General features: G+C 45.2%; 1 protein-coding gene across 3 annotated transcripts in view; it reads left to right on the forward strand.

Annotated features, from left to right (window-relative positions):
* Positions 1 to 24,208, forward strand: part of LOC137371406 (coiled-coil domain-containing protein 81-like) — a 125,571-nt gene extending 101,363 nt beyond the window's left edge. For all 3 annotated transcript variants that reach the window (XM_068033965.1, XM_068033966.1, XM_068033967.1), the window contains 4 exons: positions 1,372 to 1,450; positions 9,420 to 9,643; positions 12,018 to 12,143; positions 20,956 to 24,208. In XM_068033965.1, the coding sequence (XP_067890066.1) occupies positions 1,372 to 1,450; positions 9,420 to 9,643; positions 12,018 to 12,143; positions 20,956 to 21,085 (559 nt within the window). In that variant the 3' untranslated portion in view covers positions 21,086 to 24,208. The remainder of the gene's footprint in view (positions 1 to 1,371; positions 1,451 to 9,419; positions 9,644 to 12,017; positions 12,144 to 20,955) is intronic.
* The last annotated feature ends 1,875 nt before the right edge of the window (positions 24,209 to 26,083 follow it).

Here is a 26,083-nt window from a genome sequence, read left to right on the forward strand (position 1 = left end):
AGTAGTAACAAAATTGGTGGGCATTTTGTTTTATTCATTCACTTGAGGTGGGTGTCACTGGCAAGGCCAGCATTTATTGCCCATGAGAAGGTGGTAGTGAATCAGCTACTTAAACCACTGCAGTCTGTCATAGCAATTTTAATACAGCTTCATGGCTTGCTATGCCATTTCAGAGGGCAGTCGGTCTGGAGTCACATATAGACCAGACCAGGCAAGGACAACGGGTTTCCTTCCTTAAAGGACATTACATTAGTGAACCAGTTGAGTTTTTACAACAATCCAGTAGTTTCATGGTCACCATTACTGATACTAGCTATATATTCCAGATTTATTTAATTCCCTGATTTAAATTCCCCAACTGGCATGGTGGGATTTGAACTCATGTTCCTAGATTATTAGTCCAGGCTGCTGGATTACTAGTCCAGTAACATAACCACTATGCCACTGCACCCAGTAAATGGGTAATATTACCCAGCACTGCTCTTGCACACCCTCTAGTAGTTGAATAAACAGCAACATTGTAAGGAACTAGAATGGAGATAGGAATAAGGAACATAGGAGCAGGAGTAGGCCATTCAGCCCATCGAGCCTACCCCACCATTCAGTATGATCATGGCTGATCATCCACTTCAATGCCTTTTTCCCACACTATCCTCACATTATCCCATTCTGTCATATGTATTCATTGAACTTAAATTCCACCAGCCAGACAGATTGCTGGCCACATAGATTCATTTCCACACTACAAGCAACTGGGATCTGTTGCTAAGTAATTTATCTTTCTTGTTCTAACCGAAGTCCCTGTCATTTATCACCTCTATCTTTGCTAACCTCCACTGGAGACCACCCCATTGTATTGATTTAAAAATCCTTATTCTCCTCTACAAATCTCTATATAGACTTGCTATATTCTAGTCTTGTGCCTTCCTTCAGCATTATGTCCTAGCCTGCACACACTGCACTTCCAACTGTGTACTGTGCATCCTGCTACATCCTTTCTGCTCTACCATCACAGCAGAACTTTCCATCATTGCATCCATGCACTCTTGAACTTTCTTCCTAAAGCCTTCCACCTTGCTCCATTTCTTTCTACCTTTACCTTTAAAAGCCTCATCAAAACTAACTTTTTGACTATGTCTTTGGTAAGCTTCTTTAACTCTTGTTTTGTGTCTGTTCTTTCCTGTGATGTATTTTGAGATATTTTGCTGCTTTAAAGGCACTAGGTTATAGGATGCTATTTTTGTCATAATATATTTTTAATTTGTAGGGAACTCTCCGAGAGTATTATGAACCATTTTGATCTGCATTTTGCTTTATGCTTAATTAAAAACTGGCCCAAATATGTTTTTCTAAGGAACATCTTTTTTACAGTCTTGCTGTTCAGAGAGAACAGTATCAGAAGGAGAAACATGAACAAACAGAGGCCTATAAGAAAGCACTGGATATGCAGGTAAATAATTAAGAAATATGTGTATTCATATTTGGAGCACTGTAACAACTAGTATAAATGTCCATACATTAATATAAGATCTATTGCAGGGGCAAAGAAAGACGATACTACAGAAATATAACATCTAACTCACTGAACAATTCACCCTTCTCTCAACACACTGTTGCTACAGAATTTCTTCAATTGCTTTAAAATACTGCCATCAAGCTGATCTTATTTGCTCTACTTAACATAACCAACAATATTAAAAATAGAGATAACATGATGATCTGAAAAAACTACCCAGTTTATCTAAACACCCACCGTAACAAGATGGTTCAGACTCTAATACAAAAACAAAATACTGCATTTGCTAGAAATCTGAAAAAAAACAGGAAATGCTGGAAATTGCTGAATGTCTAGGAGATATTTGTAATCATGGGTGGATCTGAAACACGAAAGGTGGAATTTTACTTGGAATCCATGTGGAATAAGTTGGAGCTGGAGACAGTTGCTGAGGAAGGAGATGTGGCTGTGAAACTGAGTTTTGGTAGTTACCTGACCAAACATGAGAATGGAGATAGAAAACAATGAAGTGAACAAGGTAGAAGAGACAAACGGAAATCCTGTTGGAGACGAGCAGAGCTTCTTCTAGGTGGGCATTCCTAGAAGAGAAGTGGCAGTGAATTAAACGTTAATACAAAAGCAAAATACTGCGGATGCTGGAAATCTGAAGCAAAAACAGAAAATGCTGAAATGCTTGACCTGCATTTTCTGTTTTGGTTCAAACCCAATGGCTCCTTTGATGTTGGGATAAAAGTTATTTTGCTGAATCTCCAATCGCACAGTGCCCTTTTGAGGTGATGGCGAGATTCCAATTAAAAACGAAATTCCCTGCCAGGGGCCCTGATCACTATTGCCACCCCTGCTCCTACCATGCCTAGAGCTCCCAGAGAACCCATGTGCTCCCTTGCCTGGACAACTTAATGCTATCACAAGATGCCAAAAGCAAAAAATATTCCATTTCCAAAACAATCATCCCTCTTGATTAGCATAAAACATTACTAAAATATAAAATTAACAAAGACCATGATCAAATACAATAGAAGAAGCCAGTGCAGGAATCAGCTGACCTCACTTGACAATGTGAAGTCAACTCATTTTTCTGATACTATGGATATATCTGTAGAGCATGGGATGGAGGAAAGAGGAAAGCAGATTGGAATTTCAGGAGCTAGGGGCTGGATTTTCAATCCAGCATCGAGAACCCGACGGCTGGATCATTTCCGGGTCCTGACCCCGTGCTGCGTCAACGTCAATGATGCAATGCGATTTTTAAAGTCAAAGGCCCTAATTAGGCCGGAGGCGAGTTGGGCACCCAATTAGTGACGCCGGGAGCAGCCTGGAGATGGGACCTCATAACAGAGGTTGATCTTAAAAGGCAAACGGCAGCCATGATTGGGCTTTCCATTGCCTGGAGGAATGGAGCAGCAGGGTGGTCAGAGGGCCAGCGCTGGCCTGTGCAGGCGTCCCCAGGCAGCCCTACATTTGTCTGATGCCTCCCTTGAGACATTGACAGACACAGTTTTGTAGAGGAGAGCTGTGCTTTTCCCTCCATCAGAAGAAGAAATCCTCCCAGCCAGACCAAGAGAGCATGGATGGAGTTGGCCGTGGACGTCAGCAGCCGGAGAGTCATTCGGAGGATGTGGCTGCAGTGCAAAAAGCACTTCAATGTTCTGCTAAGGTCTGGAAAGGTAAGTGGCAAGTGACAGACAGGTGACAAGCCTCTAACTCTGGAGACACCAACGTTCACATCAGCTGAGCAGACTGAGTGCCCATAGTTTTCCTGAACATTGTCAGATCAAGTGACCAGTTGCATTAATAAGACACAACAACCCTCACATATGGGGTGCAATTGAGCAAAGGGCATCACTGAGGAGTACAACATCTCATGTGAATGTCATGCTGGAATGGGTGAGGTAGGGCAGCCCATTCATAAATCTTTGTCCCTTCTCCTGTAGGAGAAGAGAGTGGTTAATCAATGAGCGATGTCTTGGACTGGTAGTGATATGTCGTAGCTCCACATGCTGACCCCTATGGAGGAGGCAGCCCTGGAGATGGTGACAGTGCCATTGCATCAAGCTGTGGATGATGGTCAAATGGAAGGTCGTTGAGAACAGGGTCATTTGATGAGCAAGGGTGGACACTGAGGGCCATTAGAACGTAAGACGAGGGGAGTAGCAAAGGCAAAGATGTTAAGGCAACTTCATCTCTGTGAGGACTGTGCCCTGTAGGCCTACTAATCAGCTGGCATGGGTCTCGTATGCCCTATATTTGTGGATCCCTGTGGTGTTCATGATGTGATGCAGCACTTCCAACAGAGGGGGTGGTGGGGGAGCGGGGGGTGGGTGGGCGAGGAGGCTGCTGCACCTGCCTGTGAAGCTCCACACTGAGAGTGACAGCAGCTGGCGACGCCAAGAAGGGCCCCACCTGCGCCAGAGGATGTACCAGACTTGACTCAGCCACCTGCAAATGTCTGAGCAGCATTGTCAGCAAAGACTGTGGCTCTTCAGGGAGGCTGTCACCGACTTAGGCACCATGCTGCAGGACGAGTTGCGACCTGTGGGATTTGGTGGTCACCCTATGCCAGTGGCCCTGAAGATCACGGTGGCACTCAACGTTTACACGTCTGGATCTTTTCAGGGATCCACAGGGTACATGTTTCCCACGCTCTGCACAATCTAGCACCGCAGAGGGGGGAGGCCTTGCATGTAGAGGACATAATTGATCGCCATTCCTCAACTGATGAGGAGGACATGGAGGAGGCTAATGAACAGGCAGCACTGGATCTTGAACTCTTTGCACTGGAGGCCAGGCACATTGAGTGATGAGCCATGGAGTCAAGAAACAATCTCATACTTATCCACTTCCTGCCTCCATGATAGCTTTTCAGAGTGAACTCAATAAAAGACTCACCTCAATTCTTTTCTATCTGGACTCCATGCCTAACACCCAGCTTAACCACTTGCTCTGACATCTGAGACACTTATCTAAGGAGGGCTGTGCTTACACTGGCAGCACAATGAGGGAGGAAGGGTAAAGTCAGCATCTCACAATTAAGGCATGAAAGAATAAGCATTTTTCAACAATGAATATGAGCTGTAATAACAACAGAACTTGATAACACAAAACAAATGGCAAATATCAAATACCTGTGAAACCCAAGTGTGTCTACGTGCTTTTCCTAATATGTTTACGAGTGCTGCTATGAAGTGTGACCCCTGTGATAGCAGCTGGGCTGGAGGCAGGCTGCTGATCAGGCTGCCCCTTGGCCTGAGATGACTTTGGCGGCCGTCCTCTGGCTGCCTGAGACCTGCAAGGCCCCAACTGCCTGAGGGTTTCCTGCACAGGTGCAGGACTCTCCTCAGGCATCACGACTACTGGAGCTGAGCTCACTGGCGGGGGAGCTGAGGAGCTGCTGTCCACACTCAGAGCGTCCTGAGGGAAGACCTCAGCTAAGGAGGTCAGCTTCTCCTCCTCCCTTTCAAGACATTTGAACTTCCCTGCTGACCAGAGAAAGATGAAGACCTGGTGCCTCGTCCTTCTCTTGCCTTGCCACTGCTGCATCGTGCTCATGGCCAAGGCGATGGTATGCAGGTCTGTGCACATTTGTAGGATCTGTCTCTCCATGAGGGTCGCTAACCTCTTGATGGACGAAGCCATGTGTTCACACACCTGAGACATAATGGCACTCATGGCATGAATGGACTTCTCCATCGTCCGCTCATGGCCGCGTATGGCCTCTGGCAGCTCTGCCAAATGTTGCCTTATCTCTCTCTGCAACTCCAGAATGTCAACACCAGAGGTTCATCATCAGCCTGGGGCTCAGCATGGGCCTGGCCACCAACAGTCCTCTGACTGTCAGTGGCTTGGCTGTCTCAGTCGCAGCCAGCTGCTTGGGCATGTGTGCAGTGTCTTCACCAGCTTGTGACCAGGATTCTAAAGCCAAGCGGAAACCCACTGAGGTGAACATATCTGCACTGGTGGAAGGTGCAGGAGAGTTATGTGATGGTGCATCCTTTGACTGTTCCTCCTCAGAGGTTGACAGCTGTCCCCCTTCAGCTGGAACCTCCTGCGGAAGCCGACCTACATGAGAGAACACAAACGTGTGGGTTGGGCAGTGCAGATCTTGTCCAGCCAGCCTGTATGATGTGGCTCTCCAAAAGCGTGTTGGATATAGAATGAAGACAATCCTTACTCTCTTGTACAGATACTCCAGTATCACCATCCTCTACAGAGTGGCTGCCCTGGGTCCCTGCTAGCTCCAGTGCCTCTTCCTCAACCGTCCACAGAGGCCATATATCTGGAATTCTTCTGCCAGTTCTTGAAGTCTCCCTGTTGTTATGGGCCCGCTTGTCCTTCAAGTGGAAAGAGGGAGATAGTAAGAGCTCGCAGGAAAAGTGAGTTCTGCTAGTGGCATCCCCTTGTCCCCAGCTGGGGTTTCCTCCATGGCTTTTCCCCATGTCTGCTGTCAGGGTAGGTAATGGGGGTGAGCTGTGAAAGAAGGTGGCCTGTGGTCGAGATGCAGCCATGCATCTGGCTGGATGTGGTGATGCCTAGCCCCCTGTGCCAGCACCTTAGTGTGACTCCCTCCCCATGTTGTGCTGCCTCCCTCAAAGCTGAATGCAAGCCCCAAAAAGAAGAGAGGTATGGAGCACTCACCTTGGCAGAATGAAGGAGGTTATTGACTCTCTTTCTGCATTGCACCCATGTTCGGGAGTGACCCCACGGCTGTTGACCTCCTCTACGATCTCCATCCACGTTTGCTTAGTCAAGCGGGAGGACCTCTTCTTGCATCCCTGGGGAAGAGGACCTCTTGCCTTTCCCTTGCAGCCTGGGGAAGAATCTCCAGGGATGCATTGCTAAACCGTGAGGCCACCCGGTGTTTTGCCTCTGCCACGGTTCGCCATCCTTCTTTCTGGGAGAGGGGGTGTGGTGGGGGGGGGGTGGTGGGAGGGAAGTGGGGTGGAGTCTAGGAGTTACTACCACACCGGGTCCACCAATTGGCAAACAGTAAATTTCTCAAAGGCTGCAATGCAAGCTGGGCTAGCAGGGCTCTAAATATAGCGCCAGCACCTGCTCCGGAGTCATCTGATGCCGCAATCAGTGCCTTGGAGCCCACCCCCATCGCATAATTAAACAGACCCTGGCCTCCATTATGATAAGTGGTTGCCCACCATGTAATCGGAGTTGGCTGGTCGCACACATGACGAGTGGTGACAGTGCCCACTTCTGGGTCCGCTGCCGGGATCCACGATGGACTCACTAAATTCAGCCCTCAGTCTGCCACTTTACACAGGATGGAGAAAAGCCTTGCCTTGGTGGCTCAACGCCTCACTGAAATGCAGTGAAATGCTCTCTCACTCTTGGCTAACAGGGAGTGCAGGTGGGACATGAAAGGGAAGATGGAGAACGGGCACATGGAAGTGGGGACTCTTCTCAAGGCACCCCCACTTCTCATCACTTGCCCCCCCCTCCTTCACCCCAACCTCAGACAGAACCCTATATGCTGCCTCCTGCCTTAGGGCAGTCTTTGGAAGGACCCTCACGGGCTCCAAAACCCAGAGGACATCCACCATGAGCATCTCATTTGTCAGAGCAGGGGAACCTGCCTCTAGCCCTGCTGAAGCCACAGGGGTTGCACCATGTATGAGTAATAGGAATCGGATGATAAAGACTTAATGCATACGGAAATTCACTTGGATGTGTATAACAATGTTCATGACATTATATTTATGTTTATTTAAATGAACCAAACATCTTATTTGAACTCTTCATTCTCCTGCCATCACTTTGTTGCACCCCTAATTCCACTTGGACAGCAGCTTTGAGGTGAATGGTATGACGAGGTTGGAAGACAAGGAAAGGCTGTGTATGTGACGGTTGAATTTTTGACTGTGAGAATGATATGTGTTGGGCAGGGGAGTGCCACAGGGTTTCTGATGGCACTACCATATGCCCTAATGTGCTCAATTTAGCTGACATGGGCTTCTCTGGCAGTCAGGTGAGTGGATGTAGGCACTACAGCCGTATCTACTTCCTCCTCCTTTTCTTCTTCCTCCACCTCCTCTGAGGATGTTAAGCAGACAGCATCTTCCTCCTCTTGCAGCTCCATTTTCTTTACAGCGCAATGTTGTGCAAGGCACAGCAGACCACAGCCATTCTGGAGACTCTTGATTCAGTACACTGAAGGGCACTTCCAGAGCTGTCCAGCCACCTGAATCGCATCTTCTGCAATCCAATGGCTTGCTCCATGATCACCCTTTTGGTCATATGACTCTTGTTGTACCTCTCCTCTGCATCAGTGGTAAGTCTTCTCACAAGAGTCATCAGCCAGGTCCTCGGTGCATAGCCCTTATCTTCAAGATGTCGCCCACTTACCCTGTGTAGAGGTGCGGAAACATGTAGGAGATGTGACTATTGCAGAATGAAGCAATCAAGGCAGCTTCTAGGATAACTTGCAAAGACATGCATGATAACCTTCCGGTGGTCACACACAAGCTGAATATTGAGGGAGTGGAATCCCTTCTGATTGATAAATACTCCAGGCTGATCTGAGGGTGCCTTGATTCCCACATGTGTGAAGCCAATGATTCCCTGGATGTGTGGGATCCAGCCACTGCAGTAAATGCGAGAACCCTTTGGGTCTGACTGGCCTCATTAGTGTCAAAGTGGACATAAGTGACAGCCTTAGCAAACATGGCATCAGTAACCTGGGGGATATGTTTCTGGGCAACTGATTCTGAAATTTTGCAGATGTCACCAGCAGATCCCTGTAAGGAGCCAGAGGTGAAGATATTCAGGGCTGTGGTGACCTTGATAGCCACTGGCAATGCGTGTGCATCTGGCCCTCTTGGAAGGAGGTCTTGTTCCAGGAAGCTGCAGATATCAGCAATGACCTGCCTTGAAAACCTGCGCCTCCTGAGGCACTGTTGCTGTGTCATGTTGAGGAAGCTGATCTTCCACCTGTATACCCTGTGTTGGGGGCATATTATCTCATATTTGAGCTGGAGCTCTCTGCCGATCCCTTCTGTCCTGTGGAGCAGCACATGGCTGTGGAGAAGGCAGCTAGTGTTGTTACTGCTCCCGGTGCAGCTGGGGTTGTTGCTGTTGGTATGGCTGCTCCTCCTGTTCCATGCTATAGCTGCATAAGTTGCTCCCCTGCTGCAGCGAAGGCTGACAGCTGGGAAGTTCAGATCAAGGTGAGTAAAGTCTAAAGTAGGTGAAATGACTTCCAAAATGTCGGAAATAATTTGGGAAGCAGTGAAATCAAACTGTCAGAACAAGTCCCGTGAGCACTAACCTTTGACATAGGCAGGCCAGCAGCTATGGTTTTTTTTATTCATTCTTGGGATGTGGGCATCGCTGGCTAGGACAGCATTTATTGCCCATCCCTAATTGCCCTTGAGAAAGTGGTGGTGAGTCACTGTTTAAAGGCTTTCAAGCCTGTCTGTTTCATTAATCAATGACTCCTTGTTATGCTCTCACCTTGTTGACCCTGGTGAGTTCCACACAGCTTGGGAAACCCAAATGATGGCTGTTAAAGCAGAGTCCTAAGTTAAAGCCACAAATAATTTCTTGTTTGCATATTTAATGACTGACCCAACAGCTCCATGGGGGGGAGGGGGGAGGGGGGTCCCACTCCCTTCCAAACCTGGAAATGAGTGGGATCATGTCAGGTTTCTGACTCGCCAGCACTTTTTGGCCATTTAACCCCTCGCCTGCAGTTTTCAGCCATTTAACTCCTCGCCTGCACCTGAACCCACCCCTTCCCTTGGCAGTTAAAATTCTGCCCGCTGTGTTTATTATTAATTACTTTGACCTAAAACCTGCTAACTTGCTGATCACAGGGTATTTGGCTGCAGTTAATATATTGGTATGACAAAAGACAATTGTTCACATATGTAATCATTAGCCCTTCTACATCTAGAGAAAAGAGAAACCACGTCAATTACCTGCATTTGTACCTGATTCCTTTGAACCAATCTTTGGTATCACTGAATCATTTGGAAAGACAGAAGAACAAAAGCAAGCTGCTCATAACCTTTACAAAGATCAGGTTCAGGCTGCAGCAGATCGTAAGAGGAATGCCATTCTGAATCAACTGTATGAACAGAAAACTGAGTCAGATATGCTAGAACGAAACAAGAATGGGTAAGTTGAGATTTACTTTCCAGTTCTGGGCTTCTGCTGTTTGACTTGTCTTTAAAGATGAACATATATGTTTACTTCTGCATGAACACTGGCAAATTAATCAAGTCAGGACTACTGAATTTAACTCTTCTTCTGGCCAGTGGGTTTGCATTTTTACTTTATCAAATGAGCCACTGGATTCAAAAATCATCCATAAGCTGGGAGTGTGGATAAACAGGTTTGAATATTTTCCCCATCTATTGCTGCAGTGTTTTTCTGTGCAGATTGACTGACTGAAGACATATGTCCTTGTTATTTGGGGAGGTGGAGGAATTCAATCCTCTTCTCTCCTTCATATAATAATGTCCTGTTTATTATCTTGGATGAGTACTGACTGACACAGAGCTCATTAGAGATATGCCTGGGTACTTTTATTGTCGAGTAATAGCTATGAGGTAAGCATCTTAACAGAAACATTGGACTGGATTTTGTAGTTGGAATATGGTGGCTGTTCACAGCATCACCTGTTGAAGGAGCAGGTGCTGGTGCCATTTTTAAAAGGCTGCCAGCCCAGTAAACAATACAGCATAACGCAGAGTTCACCCCTTTCCCCCACCCCCCCATAGCCATTACAGTGAAGCCAGTTGTACTATTCACATTGATACTTCACCTTGGATTATTTTTATGCAATATTTAACTGAGGAATTGCATATTAATAGGTGTAAAAAGATATGTCAGTGTGCTTAACCAATATAAAATCAGAGAGACCAACAGGGGTGAGTTAAATCTTAATATAAATCTTTTGTTTCTGGAGTTAAATATAGCAGAAATCCAATCTAGGGTGAGGTGTCAATGTGAACAGTACAACTGGCTTCATAGTGAACAGATTCGGGCGAGGAAATGTCAATGAGGTCACCTGCCAGTGTCTCAACTAATAACTGCAAGGGTAGGATGAAACTCAGTTACATACACTTTAATAATAAGCTCAGAAAATTGTTACTGCCGAGGTTTACAGATGAACACTAGCTACTTGTACGAGATACTCAAGTCCCGCAGCATCTAAAAGAAAGGAAGGGAGACAAAGGGGTCAAAATTCCTTTAGGCTCATTTGACATAAATGGAAATGAAAATCGAGAGAGTTGTTTAATGGATGGTTGTGCTGATGTTGCAAGGTTTACACTATCGCCCAAAGTTTAAATTACCCTCAAGCAGTCAGCGTTTGTTTGAAACAGAAAAATGAGAGGCAGTCAGGCAGAAAAAGTCTACAAGAGGGATGGCATGCAGGAGTTGGAAAGTTATTTTACATCAAGTAAGCTGATGGACTGATATGATAGCATATAATACTCATTATTACTTTTATGTGAGCGCACATTGTACTGGTTCAAGTAAAAGAATCTGAATAAAACTATTGTTTTGTATGTTTACCTGATGTAAAATAAAGCAGTTTTAATAATTCCTATCCAACCTCATCCCACTATATTACACAGCCCGCTTTCAGACAGGTTAAAGAAGCATTTGTGCAAAAGATATGAATGCCCAATCCAGCTCACAGAGGAATGCTATTGTTGCCTCTCTGGGTTATCCTATAGCACAAGTAGATATAGCATATGGGAGTTAACTCCCTCAAAAGTAAGATGCTCAGACTATTTCCGGTGTGACTGACATCAGTCATCCATGACAGACCTGAGTTTTTAACAGTCCATTTGAAACAGCGAAACAGGCAGGAGTGGATGTGGTTTAATGTCTCCTCTGAAGGCTGGTGCTGCTAACAATGCAGCACTCCTTCAGCACAAGATTTTATTCTTAAGCTTGAATCAGAGATGAGAGTGGTATCGACAGCTAATTGTAGGATTAATGATTCCAGTGTAGTTTTTATGAGATTTTTTGTCAAATATTTAATTTTAGATAATAACACCATTTGTTGATTACTCGGATTGCCAGCAAGTAAAATTGTTAAAATATTTGTAGTTGAGTGACAGCTAGAGAACGAGGCTTTAAATATAGTGGGGAAAATGTACAGAGCTCTGACAAGTTCTGTGAGAGGCAATACAACAGACTATCAATTTGAAAACTGCCAAGAATATAATTCTATATATTCACCTTGGATGTACCAGCAAGATTCATGAATCTAGCTTAAGTATAAATGTCTTGTACATCTGAACATAAGACAGAAAAGAAAGTAAGACTTGCATTTATGCCTCTCATGACCTCAGGGCATTCCAAAGCGCATTACAACCAATGCAGTACCTTTGAAGTGTAATCACTGTTGTAGGAAACATATTTAAGCGTCAACGAACATCACTAGACTGAAAATTTGGTAAATATGAAATCTATACAGGAGGTTAGGCATTTATCTGCAGCTATGTTACTAATGGAATTTAAATACTTTCCACAGTTTGATAAATGAATATAAAAACCGCTATGAAAATTTACAGCGAATGCGTAAAGCTTTAGAGGAAGCATGGGACGACAATGTGACTATGAAGCGACTGAAAGATTATGAAGAGAAACAATACTCAAAGTAAGATGATGAAACTGTTACAGCTAACAGATAATATTTTAAAGCAACCTGATCTGTGCCCATTGTTGGTAATGCCACTGCCTATAGAATCAATATGGTGGTGTTCCATTCAAAGAGGTGCTTAAAGCTTTTACCAAGACCTGTGCATTCAAAGAGTAAAGAGAATATGCCAGCATTTTTAGAAGTTCTTATATTTATGAAAGACAATGCAATTCAGTTGTATGAGCAATGCTTGTGAGTCGTACAGCTTTCACATTTTTCTTAAAATATCAGATCTGTTCTGCACATTCGAATTCAAGTATTTGCATGTAGCTTAGATTAGTCATTGAAATATCATTATCTTGACACCAAGAAAAGATAATTCTCTATTAATTTAAGCTGTAAATGCCAGTAAAAAGGCATGATATATACAGGGATCAAAAATCTGTTGTTATTCCAGTGCACTTTCACGTAAGTCTGACAGGAGAGCTGTAGAAGGGCCTGGTCATCTTTGCCAGTTTTTGCAGGGTCTTGTTTGTGAGGGTGTGGCTAGGAGTTTCCTCTTCTCTGCAATGGCTGATGCATCCAGTGAAAAGAGGCGTATCAGCTCATAACCTGGGATGTAGCTTGGAACCCCCTCCCCGCCAAAAACGTTTGTGCTGCTGAATTTTCTTGACTCCCTTACAAAGGAAGCTGATGGTCCACATTTTGGGATTTTCTGAGGAGAGCGCCCCCTCCAAAGCATGCAGACATCCCATCTGACAGACACCCGAAATGCGTTCCTAATAATGCAGGTACTTGAGAGTCATAATTAGATCAGGACCCCTCCTCTGACAACATGCACACTGGCAGGGTTGGTGGTGCAGATACCTGGTGAGCCCATCCTAGCAATAATGCTTGGGGTCTCAGCCCCACAATGTCCATTGAGACCCCACTACTTTGGCCACTTGAGTGACTAGTCAAAGATTTTTGTGTTTATTGTTTTATTGGTCCCAGATCCCATAATTGTGGAAGTAATACCTCAAATTTTGTGGTCAGCAGCGAACAAAAGATGCCATCCATTACCTGCACTGGCCTACAGACTTTCCATGATGTATTGCACTGGAATTTGCTGCTGGAACCTACTGTTATCCAGCTGGGTGGGACTACACTCTCCTAGTTCCATTCTTATCTAAATAATTGTAACCAAAGTATCACCTGCAATGATTTCTCTTCCCTGTCCCACACCATTAGTTTGGCATCCCCCAAGGATCTGTCCTTGGCCCCCTCCTATTTCTCACCCAGCTGCTGCCCCTCAGTCACATCATCTGAAAACATCGCGTCAGTTTTCCCATGTACACTGATGACAGCAAGTTCTACCTCACCACCACTTCTCTTGACTCCTCCACTGTCGCTAAATTATCAGACTACTTGTCTGACATCCAGCATGGGATGAGCAGAAACTTCCTCCAATTAAATATTGGAAAGACCAAAGCTATTGTCATCGGCTATTCCATTCCCTAGCTACCGACTCCATCGCTTTCCCTGAGGCTGAACCAGACTGTTCGCAACCATGGTGTCATATCTGACCCCAAGAAGAGCTTCTGAGCATATACCCATACCATCACAAAGACCACCTATTTCCAACTCCATAACATCACCTGCCAGTGCCCCCACTTCAGTTCATCTGTTGAAACCCTGAGCAATGCCTTTGTTACCTCCAGAATTGTATATTCCAATACATTCATGGTTGGCCTTCCACATTCTACCCTCCATAAACTTGAGGTCATCCAAAACTTTGCTGCCCATGGCCCTATTCACACGAGGTTCTGTTGACCTATTCCCCCCACCTCACCGCGCTGCCCCATGGTCACTGACCTATATTAGCTCCCAGTTAAGCAATGCCTTGATTTTCAAATTCTCATTCTTGTTTCCAACTCCCTCCACTGCCTCACCCCTTCCTATCTCTGTAATCTCCTTCAGCCACATAACTCTGCCAGAGTGATTTCAGCTGCCTCAGCCCTGAGCTTTACGATTTCCTCCCTAAACCTCTCTACCTCTCTTTCCTCCTTTAAGATGCTCCTTAAAACCAACCTCTTTGACCAAGCTTTTGGCCATCTTCCCTAATATAGCCTTATATGGCTCGGTGTCAGATTTTGCTATATAACGCTCCTGTGAAGCACTTTGGGACATTTTGTTATGTTGAAGGCACTCTATAAATACAAGTCGTTGTTGTTGTGATTAGAAAACCATTTCAGCATAGTGCCCTCTAAAGGGGATCTGGAACCTGTGTGAAAAGGGCAAGCAACTGTATATCTCCTTAACCAACCAAACTGAAGAATTACAAATGAGGCACAGCATTTGAACTGCGAAGTGCAACTTGGAATATTTAATTCAATGCCAAATCATGTACAGAAAGTGAAATAAAGAGAGGGAAAGAAAGATGGGATTAAGAGTAAGAGATAAAAGAGACAGAAATAATTTTTCTTTGTTTTTAAATCTCCAACAACAATAAAACAATTATGCTCTGAAGGAATGAGACTCCTCACTTGTAAAAGTTAATTTTCAGTGCCAAAGAGGTTGTTTGGCAATAATTATGACTAACCACGCCATTAAAAATGTACTTATACTGCAATGACAAGCCCTAATTTTTTCTGGTGAGTTTAGTGAGTTTCTGTCATGCAAGTACAGCAAGTTCACCCCATTCTATGTATTTCAATGCTGAGTCTTTCAGAGAGATACCAGTATAGTGAAGCATCTGGAAGAGCATGATAACTGGAACAACAACTTCCTGATTTCCGCAATTAACTGCATATGTGTGGTCGTTGGAAGTTACTGTCCAATTTGCAGTTTAATAATGGTTAGCGCTGATAGCTTCACTATTATTTTTGCAGCAAGATCTGGACCATTATAACAATAAGAATAAAGTTCACCTAATCACTAGGACTAGCACTGTCAGCATTGTCCTTAGTGATTGTATAAAATTGAGCTAAAATCTAGTAGGGACACAAAGGAAGAGACCGACAGATAAGTTAGTAAAAAACCACAATTGAAGAGAATAGCAAAAGTGAGAGAAAGAAAAAAACAGGAATGAGAGGAAAAAGGGGAAAAGTTAGAATCGGAGAGAGTGTGGAGAGATGCACATATGAGAGAGTTATCGGTATCTATATAAACATGTTCATAGAGGACCACCAATATGTTGGTGGGGTGAGGAGAAAGGAAGAGGCAGAATTTAAAAGCCTGATGAGTATAAGCACTATACTCCCCACAGGCTCCAGAGGGAAGGTGATTGGAGCAACTGGTTTAAATACCTGTCAAATTGGACTTACTGAATACTATGAGGAGGTATGGCACTTCTGTCTGCTAATCAAACAAAAGGCTTGTAAACATTAAGGGAAGGTATGATGAGATACAGAAATTCTGACAAGTACATTAATAGCAGTCCTGATTCAACTTGGAATTTATGATGATGAATCAGTTGCCAGTCTGCTACATCAATGGTTAATAAAGTGTTATGACAAGGTGAGGAAGGGGTCTTAGGCTCCCTTCTCTGGTTTGACTGCAACAGAGTTTATCCTTTTTTCAACACAATGATTGAACTTACCACCTCAGTGAGCGCTTGCTCCTGTTCCTCTAATATAATTGCAAATGAACCAATCAGACAGGTTTTCTTGAATTTAAACAAGAAAGATGTAAGTTTATTATCCTTATCACTCTAAACCAGTTAAAATTACTAAAATACGCTACACATCCATGCCCACATTCACACAAGAGCCACACATACATAAATAGATTACAGAGGGAAAAACCTTGTTGGGAGGTTAGAGTAGAGTTTGTAATAAACGGAATTGAAATACAGTTTAGTAGTCTCAAAGTCTTTAGTTGAAATTATAGTCCTGAAGTTCTCGCTGGGCCATGTGCATGGTTTCAGACTTGCTTGTATCCTAGTTGTTGGTTGTAGGAGCCTGTAGACTTGGCTTTACCAGCTGCCGCTTGAGGCTTCTCTGGATCTCCACTGGAGAGAGGGAGAAGGAGAGAGAACCGTTCCCTTGCTCACTTCCAGTTATAGTCTGCCTTGTGAGTCACCACTCACAAGCTCCCAGAGTTGCATAAGCAGTCACATGATATGACCAGCTCTTTGTGTTTTAATGAGAATCTTCTGGAATTTTCACTGAAATTCAAGGCTCTCCCCTCAGGCTGCCCAGACATACTTGGTGGGGAGCTGGCTCCTTCAAAGTCAATGGCGTGTCAATGGCTTTTGACGATCACATTGGCAAGGCTATCTCAGGTAATTTAATCAGAGAGCACCCATTGTTCTGGCTGGGCTGAGTCAATCAAGTTTGTATCCAGTCTAATCCTTTGGTGTTTCAAATGCAAAGGTTTTTGGCCATTGTGGCTGCTAGCTGTTCTTTTAAAAAAAGGTATTTGTAACAATTTCCAGTAAAAGTCTCAGGCAAAGTTCCAATTGATGAAATTAATATTTCCCATTTGACATGTAGGGTTTTCATAACAAAAGCTTATCTGAATGTGCAAGTGAGGAATAAGAAATTAGTAGAAACTGAAAATATTTCTACTAAGGTTCAAAAATATCTTTCCAATTTCTGAAAATATTCTTTACTGGCCCACTTGGATCAACTGTAGTGCACCAAGAGGATCGGCTCTAGCTGGAACATTGCTGCACAGTTATCCTACAAGTGATGCTCCCAGCATGTTCCAGATAATTGTACAGGATAGACTCCCTGACCACCACCGCCCCACCCCCCCCAAACCCCCAAACGAACCCCATCCCAATGAGCAGTGTTTTGTGAGCTGGCCATGCTCTGTTTTTGTACTGTCATAAAATTGCAGTCAGAGCCCTGTGCATGTCATAGGACCTCAGTTTGCACGTTAAAAGGGTCTACTGTGATGGGCTGTGAGATGGCCCAGAGGCAGGCCTTGGGAAAGATAGGGAACAGTGCAATAAGTTATTCCCCCCATTTTTGGGAAGCTGCTATCCTGTATCACCTGAATTTGAGGCCTCAAAATCTTCCCTTAAATTTCTACTTTAAATATGTATTTGTCTAGTAGTCAATTTAGATAGATTAAAAATTAGTTGTCCACTTCTTGATATATCAACGGTTTGCTAAAATTAGGACAAAATTGAGTAAAAATTTAAAATGGGATTTTTAAAAAGTGAAAGCAATCACTGGGGAGCCTTTCACATCCCCAGCACGCCCGCTTGCCATGGGTAAAATACCCATGGAGGTGGGTAAGGGTCATAGAAACATAGAAAATAGGTTTAGGAGTAGGCCTTTCAGCCCTTCGAGCCTGCTCATCCAGCTCAGTAATCTGTCCGCACTTTCGCCCCACACCCTTTGATCCCTTTAAACCCAAGAGCTATATCTAACTCCTTCTTGAAAACATACAATGTTTTGGCCTCAACTGCTTTCTGTGGTAGCGAATTCCACAGGTTCACCACTCTTTGGGTGAAGAAATTTCTCCTCATCTCAGTCCTGAATGGTTTACCCTGTATCCTTAGACTATGACCCCTGGTTCTGGACTCCCCCACCATTGGGAACATCCTTCCTGCATCTACCCTGTCAAGTCCTGTTAGAATTTTATAGGTTTCTATGAGATTCCCCCCCTCATTCTTCTGAACTCCAGCGAATATAATCCTAACCGACTCAATCTCTCCTCATAAATCAATCGGCCATCCCAGGAATCAGTCTGGTAAACCTTCGCTGCACTCCCTCTACAGCAAGAACATCCTTCCTCAGATAAGGAGACCAAAACTGCACACCGTATTCCATATGTGGCCTCACCAAGGCCCTGTATAATTGCAGCAAGACATTCCTGCTCCTGTACTCAAATCCTCTTGCTATGAAGGCCAACATACCATTTGCCTTTTTGACTGTCTGTTGGACCTGCATGCTTACCTTCAGCGACTGGTGTACGAGAACACCCAGGCTTCAATGCATATTCCCCTCTCTCAGTTTATAGCCATTCAGATAATAATCTGCCTTCCTGTTTTTGCTACCAAAGTGGATAACCTCATATTTATCTATATTATACTGCATCTGCCATGCATTAGCCCACTCATTCAACTAGTCCAAATCACCCTGAAGCCTCTCTGCATCCCCCTCACAACTCACCCTCCCATCCAGTTTTGTGTCATCTGCAAATTTGGAGATATTACATTTAGTTCCCTCATCTAAATCATTAATATATAATATATATCGTGAATAGCTGCAGTCCTAGCACTGATCCCTGCGGTACCCCACTAGTCACTGCCTGCCATTCGGAAAAAGACCTATTTATCCCTACCCTTTGTTTCCTGTCCGCAAACCAATTTTCTATCCATCACAACACCCTACCCCAAATCCCATGCGCTTTAATTTTACATGCTAATCTCTTATGTGGGACTTTGTCGAAAGCCTTCTGAAAGTCCAAATAAACCACATCCACTGAATCCCCCATCATCAACTCTATTAGTTACATCCTCGAAGAATTCTAGTAGATTTGTCAAGCATGATTTCCCTTTTATAAATCCATGCTGAGTCTGTCTGATTCTACCATTGTTCTCCAAGTGTTCTGCTATAAAATCTTTGATAATGGACTCTAGAATTTTCCCCACTACTGACATCAGGCTGACTGGTCTATAATTCCCTGCTTTCTCTCTATCTCCCTTTTTAAATAGTAGGGTTACATTAGCTACCCTCCAATCTGTTGGAACTGTTCCAGAGTCTGTAGAATCTTGGAAGATGACCACCAATGCATCCACTATTTCTAGGGCCACTTCCTTAAGTACTCTGGGGACACAGACCATCAGGCCCTGGGGATTTATCAGCCTTCAATCCCATCAATTTCTCCAACACCATTTCTCTACTCATACTGATTTCCTTCAGTTCCTCTCCCTCACTAAGCCCTGTGTTCCCCAACATTTCGAGTATGATATTTGTGTCCTCCTTTGTGAAGACAGAACCAAACTATGCATTCAGTTGGTCAGCCATTTCTTTGTTCCCCATAATAAATTCCCTTGTTTCTGACTGTAAGGGACCTACATTTGCCTTCACTAATCTTTTTCTCTTCACATACCTATAGAAACTTTTACAGTCAGTTTTTATGTTCCCCGCAAGCTTGCTCTCGTACTCTATTTTCCCCTTCTTCATCAATCCCTTGGTCCTCCTTTGCTGAATTCTAAACTGCTCCCAATCCTCAGGTCTGTTGTTTTTTCTGGTGAATTTATATGCCTGTTCCTTGGATCTAATGCTATCTCTAATTTCCCTTGTAAACCATGGTTTGGCTACCTTTCTTGTTTTACTTTTGCGCCAGACAGGAATAAACATCCAGGCGCTCTTTGAATGTTTGCCATTGCCTTTCCATTGTCATCCCTTTAAGTAATATTTCCCAATCCATCATAGCCAACTTGTGCCTCATACCTTCGTAGTTTCCTTTACTAAGATTCAGGACCGTAGTCTCAGAATCAACTACGTCACTCTCCATCTTGATGAAGAATTCTATCATATTATGGTTGCTCATCCCCAAGGGGTCTCGCACAACTAGATTGTCAATCATTCCTCTCTCATTCCACAATACCTAGTCTAATATGGCCTGTTCTCTAGTTGGTTCCTCAACGTATTGGTCCAGAAAACCATCCCGTATACACACCAAGAATTCCTCCTCTATGGTATTGTGACTAATTTGATTGGCTGCGTTTGCTGACAATGCTACCACTAGGTAGCGCTGCAGTGACACATACGCAAATGCAGCCTGTGCCACTGAAACGTCAAAGTCTGTGACGTCAGGCAGCTGCCAGGACTAAAAATGGCGCTGCTCATATAATCACACAAAGGCAACCTAAACACTTGGCAGCACACAATGGCAGGAGGAAGAGAGCGAGTGAGCGAGCGAGCGGACGGGCCTGGGGGTGGTGACGGGAGCGAGCGGGTGGGCAAGCAGAGGGTGGGCAGCGGGCCAGCCGGCCGGAAGGGAACGAGCGGGTGGGCGGGCCGGGGGGGGGGAGCGAGCGGGTGGGCCGGTGGGGAGAGAGCGAACGGGCTGGCCAGGGCGGTGAGATCTGAGATTGAGCGGGCAGGCCGGGGGAGTGAGAGTGAGCAGGCGGGCCCGGGGCGGGTGGTGGAGGAGGAGAGTGCACCCGCCGCCACCGCCATGGTCTTCGGCCATGCTCTCCCCGCTTCCCCCATCCCCGGCTCTCTCCCCACTTTCCCCATCCCCGGCTCTCTCCCCACTTTGCCCACCCCGGCTTTCTGCACGCGTTACTCGATGGTGTAATCTGCGCATGTGCCAACCAGTCCTGGCAATGCGGAACGCAGCGCATGCGCAGAGAGTAGGAGCCAATCTGCGCATGTGCGCAGGTTGGCACAGTCTGATGACGTCAGCTGCCGGCTGCTTTGTCGATAATCACTTTGAATTTGATTTGCCCAACCTATATGCAGATTAAATTCACCCATAATTACAGATGTTCCTTTATCGCACGCATCTCTAATTTCCTGTTTAATGCCATTCCCAACTTTACCACTACAGTTTGGGGCCGTTAAGTGGCCACTTAAGGGCCTTGATTGGTCTCGGGCGGGCGGGTCATTTTCTGCCCCCTGCCCGACCACTGTAAAGTTGGCCGGAGGCGGCAGCCAGGTGGGAAGGCCTCTTGGAGCCTCCCAATCAATTTTACGCTGCCCCCATGCCACCATCCGACCCGCTGGGACGGCGGAAAATTCAGGCCGATGTTTCAAGTCTGTGATCTTTCATTAGAAAAAGTGGTTCAGTTAGAGAGGGATGGTTGACGAGGTATTTTAGGAACCTAGTAATTGTTTATTAAGCCAAAGCCAATACTAACTATTTTTAATTTACTTTACAGGGCTGGAGGACTTTTTCTACTTGATCAATGTAATAAATACCGCCGTTGCTTTCAGTGTAAACGCCGTTTATCATACTGTGGGGAGCCAAATGTTTGGAACAATTCATTCTTTACAACTGGAACATATTAATGAATTAACCTACTTCTAATAATAATGGACAATCAATCTCATCAAAATCATGCAAATTCCCACATTTCTCAGCAATTGAACTAATAATGTAAACTGGTTCAGCACATTTCCCTTAGATTGCAGTGGAATTACTGTTTGCAAGGGAGTATATGTTGCACTGTTAATCACTTTTCGTCTCATCAAGTAGTTTTTTCACCATTTTAGAATAAATCCATATTGCAACACAGGCAATTCTGCAATCATTTGTACCCTTAAGCACACTGAGGCAAGCCAGACCTAAAAAGATTTTGCTTTAGGATATTCAGGAGTGAAGTAAGGATTTGGATTCCTTCAACTTTTTATAGGGCAGCTTCAGCCTTCTGGAAGCATCCAGACTTTGCTGAAAAGACTTAGAGTTGCCACTGAAATCTGATCAGAGGCTATTTTGGCGAATTAGCATTCAAATTAATCTTCATGCTCATTCTGACAAATCCAATCTCTATCTCGAAATAATATATTCTCCAAAGGTAGCGGTTTTACTTGGACACAAAGATGGCTGAGATCCAACTAGGACTTTGGGCAGAAACCTTGGACTGGTTTGGCTCAGTCAGTAAATGGGTGGGTGCATTCATTCCATACCTAATTCCTGTACACTAAAAATATAACCAGCACTTGGCATTCTATAACTAACTTCCATTTGAGCCTTTTTTGCTGTACTTGCACCCCAAACATTCATGTGGATCAGCTGAAATATATAACTTAATAAAAGGTTAAGAAAATGAAAGAAATACAGGTGAACTGTAGAAGCACTATGGATGACATACACAAAAGTGGCTAAACAAAGCTGTGTGCTTTATAGATGCTATAGATCTGCAGCTTTTTATGTGCAAAGTTAAACAGCATTTACACAACATTTGTTTTTGTTAGCCTGTTAATGGGTTATATTTTTACATAGTGGCCAAGGTAATCAAGGAAAAAGCTACCCTGCCGGGATAGAAGCCAGCTATGGGAGGCCAGGGCAGCTGGGAAAGGAGCTATCCTTTTTTTTCCGACTATAACCTCGAAAATCCCTCTGAAAACATACAGTTATAAGCAATTGCAATTGGGATGCAGGGCTGTTGAATTTAACACTGGCACAAGTCAGAAAATAGGACATCTTCATCTTTGGATTATACTGATTGGAGGGACAAGAAGTGTACCTCAACTTCTGGCTCACTCCCTTCCCCCTGCAGAATATTCTGCACCCTCTCTGTGATGTTCTTTACTCTGACATCAGGGAGGCAACACACCATGTCGGACTCACGATGGCAGTTATAGAAGTGCCTGTCTGTCCCCCTAACTATGGAATTCCCTATAACAATTGCATTTTTACTCTTTGCTGCTTCCCCCTGTTCAGTCCCTTGCCCATTGATGCCATGGTCTGGACTGCACTCCTTCAACGTGTTGTCACTCCCAGCAGTCTCCAATACTGAGTACCAGTTTGAGAGTGGCACACACCCTGAAGACTCCTGCACTTCCTGCCTCTTACAACTCTTCCAGATGGCCACCCATTTACTATCCTGAACTTTCTCTGCTTCTGGGTGACCACCTCCGGGAACGTAGGATCCAGGCAGCTCTCATCCTCCCCGATGTTCCGTGGGGACTCCTGCTGTCCCTCAAGATCTGAAATCCTGAGCTTGAGCTCAAGCAGTTGGAGACGTTTCGTACACATGTGGTCCCCAAGACAGATGACTTGTCCTGAAGTTCCCACATGATCTTGGAATTGCAAACAACAGGTTTCAGCTGCCCATCCATGGTCTAAAAAAACTCTATTCCTTCTTTTAGAATCTAGTTAGTACCTTGTTTAAACTATTAATTTTAATTAATGCCTCTTGACCTGCTCTGTGCTAATACTTTTATTAATCCTCTTACTGTTTTACTTTTCCTTGCTTTCAATATCTGCTCTAATGACTGTGCCTGACGTGCTCGAGATATAGATATTTTCATCATCTTCAAAGTTATGATAGAATTTCATCATGTGTTTATTGGACAGGGAATTGTGGAATTTAAACAAATGCCGTAGTTTAGAGAAAGAAAAAGAGAAGTCGTCATCAACCAATCACTTAACTGCTTTCCTGTTACACTTTGATATTTTTTCTTGTTTTTTGAACGTGATCGCTCTAAATCCCACTGACTCCCTGCCGCTGCTTTTAATTGTGGGTCTCCAGCATTGTTATCCCTCAGGATTGCTCTCTCTGCCTCCCACTGACCCCCTGCTGTCACTTTTAACTGTCAGTCTGTGGCTCTGTTTTCCCTCAGGCTCTTGCTTGCTTTGTGTCCCATTGACTCCCAGTCACTGCTTTTACCTGTGGGTCTCTGGCAGTGTTTGCTCTCAGGCTCTCATTGTCTCAGTCTCCCGCTGTCTCACTGATGCTGCTTTTAACTGTAGGCCCCTGAAACTGTTTTCCTTCAGGCCTTTGCTCTCTTTGTCTTGATGGCTTGGTGTAAAATTTTGTTTGGTAACGCTCCTGTGAAGTGCCTTTGGGATGTTTTACTACATTAAAGATGCTGTAGAAATGCAAGTTGTTGTTGTTGTTGTAGATAGGGATTTAAATGTTCTCCAGGACATCATTTTTTGATGACATCTGCCAGAGAAGATGAAGATGAGGCCTGAACTAATTTCATGGTCAAGCTTTATTAGCATTCCAGAAGCTGATTGGATAAGATGTAAAATCTGGCGGTTTCAGCGGAGCCACACTGTGCTGGAAAGTCAAAGGTTGGGGGGGTGGAGGAGAGATCCCGAGGGAAGGCAAGGGAGAGTCAGAATTGATTTTTCTTGGGCCAGGATAATAATAGAAGAGTATACAAACCACTTCCGTAATTTGCCATTTTGTATCCTTCAATAAAATTGCATGTCCTGTTCAGCAGCTCACCAGAGATGTCACAGTCAATGGGCTGAAATTTACCAGCCCCCCGGTATCAGGGTTCGTGGCAGCAGAGCCTGGAAAATGCCTCCAGGAGAGACCTGCCCCATATTACCGGTGGCAGTGAGGCCTCGTGGTGGCCCTGCGAAGGGTTGGAATTTAAATATTATAATGATGCTCCCATATTATGGTCGGTGGCCGGAACTCGTGTGCCGTCCGATACCTGACTAGTGAAGTATGGCAGGACACAAGTGGGGAGGGGGGAGGAGGTAAGTTTTCAGGGCGGGGAGGGAAGCGGCGTCAAACCTTTTTGATTGATCCAGGGGGTCGTGGGAAGGGGTAAAGTTCAAAGTTTATAAACTATGGGGTGGAGGGGGGGGTGTCAGGATTGCAAGATAAGTTTTTTGGGGAGGAGAGGGCAAGTAATAATTTGTTTAGTAATGGGCGGGGGGAGAAGGTCTGGAAACTTTAATTACATTTTTCACTTTTAATTTATACTCCCTATAACTTTAAAAATTTAAATGAAGTGGAAGGGCTTGAAATGGTGCTGGGGCCTGCATGGTGGCGCCGGACGCCATTGCCGGGGACGGATTGCCCGTCCCCTCCATGTCATCGGTGGGGTATGGTCTGCCCCAGCCAAGTAAATGAGCCGCCGTGTGTGCTCTTGCAGGTGGACGATCCCTCGCTACCAGACTCACCAGAGGCAGGTGGCTGATTGGGCTGCTGCCCTGCTCTTGATGATTTTGGCGGATGTCCTCTGCCTGCTCGCGCCATGCAGGCCGCGGCATATCAGGGTGATCATGAGAAATATCAGGAGCACCCTCTAACACCCTGGGAGTATGCGGTTGGCATGTCACTAGCGGAGGGAGAGAGGGGCTGCATGAGAGGAGCTCCCATGTGCTATTGGCTGCTGCCCCTGTGCCCTCCTGAGGCTTGACTGGTCATCAAAGCTGACCTCAGAGGGCTGAGCAGCCTTGACCTGCCGCATGCGCATCTGAGTTTGTGCTCTGATGGCCTGGTCTAGGGAGGCTACACTCCCTCTGAGATGGGGCGGCACAGTGGCGCAGTGGTTAGCACCACAGCCTCACAGCTCCAGGGACCCGGGTTCAATTCTGGGTACTGCCTGTGCGGAGTTTGCAAGTCATCCCTGTGACTGCATGGGTTTTCACCGGGTGCTCTGGTTTCCTCCCACCGCCAAAGACTTGCAGGTGATAGGTAAAATTGGCCATTGTAAATTGCCCCTAGTGTAGGTAGGTGGTAGGGAATATGGGATTACTGTAGGGTTAGTATAAATGGGTGGTTGTTGGTTGGCACAGACTCGGTGGGCCGAAGGGCCTGTTTCAATGCTGTATCTCTAAATAAAATAAATAAAAATAAATCACAGATGGCTTCCAGGACTGGCCCCTCCACTGCAGCTGTCAATCTGTCATTGCAGGATGCCAGATGGACAAATGCCTGAGAGTTTGCAGCTGACATGCCCTGGATGTAAGTTTCCAGGGTATGTGCTATGGCTCGCAGCATTTCTGGCAACTCTGCCAGATGTTCATGCCCCGCATGTTGAACCTGCAACATCTCCCACCGAATGGATGTTCTTAGAGGTGCATCATCGGCTTGCGGCTCTGCACTGGCCTGGTCTCCCACACTCCTCCGAGTGTGAGGCATTGGCTGGTTCTGCCTCTGGTCCAGCGACTGTGCTATGCGAACACCCATAAATGACATCGTTTCCACAGAGACAGTAATCCCAACCATGCTGGAAGTCTCTGCGCTAGCGCTTGGTGAGGTGCGATGATGTGATAGTGCACCCTCTGAGGCGATTTCCTCATCCTCAGTGGTGGACTGTTGAGCCCCCGAGACCCCTCCTGGCTGCTGATGTGTTTGACCTACAGGGAAAATCAGTTTGATCAGCACCACAGATTTAAGCACATGTCTCTTACTGCAGTTTGCACACATTTGAATCAACTTTTATTAGCACACTTCAGTGCGTAGGACAATCACCAATTCAACTGCCCCCCAACCCCGCGGCCCCCCCAACCCCCTTAGACTCTCCCGCCACATTATGGGTCATTCACTCTGACGGCCAGCACCGCCAATATCGCCATCTGCCACAGTGGGTCCT

This window comes from Heterodontus francisci, chromosome 6 (assembly GCF_036365525.1).
Source record: "Heterodontus francisci isolate sHetFra1 chromosome 6, sHetFra1.hap1, whole genome shotgun sequence".
Taxonomy (NCBI): Eukaryota; Metazoa; Chordata; class Chondrichthyes; order Heterodontiformes; family Heterodontidae; genus Heterodontus; species Heterodontus francisci.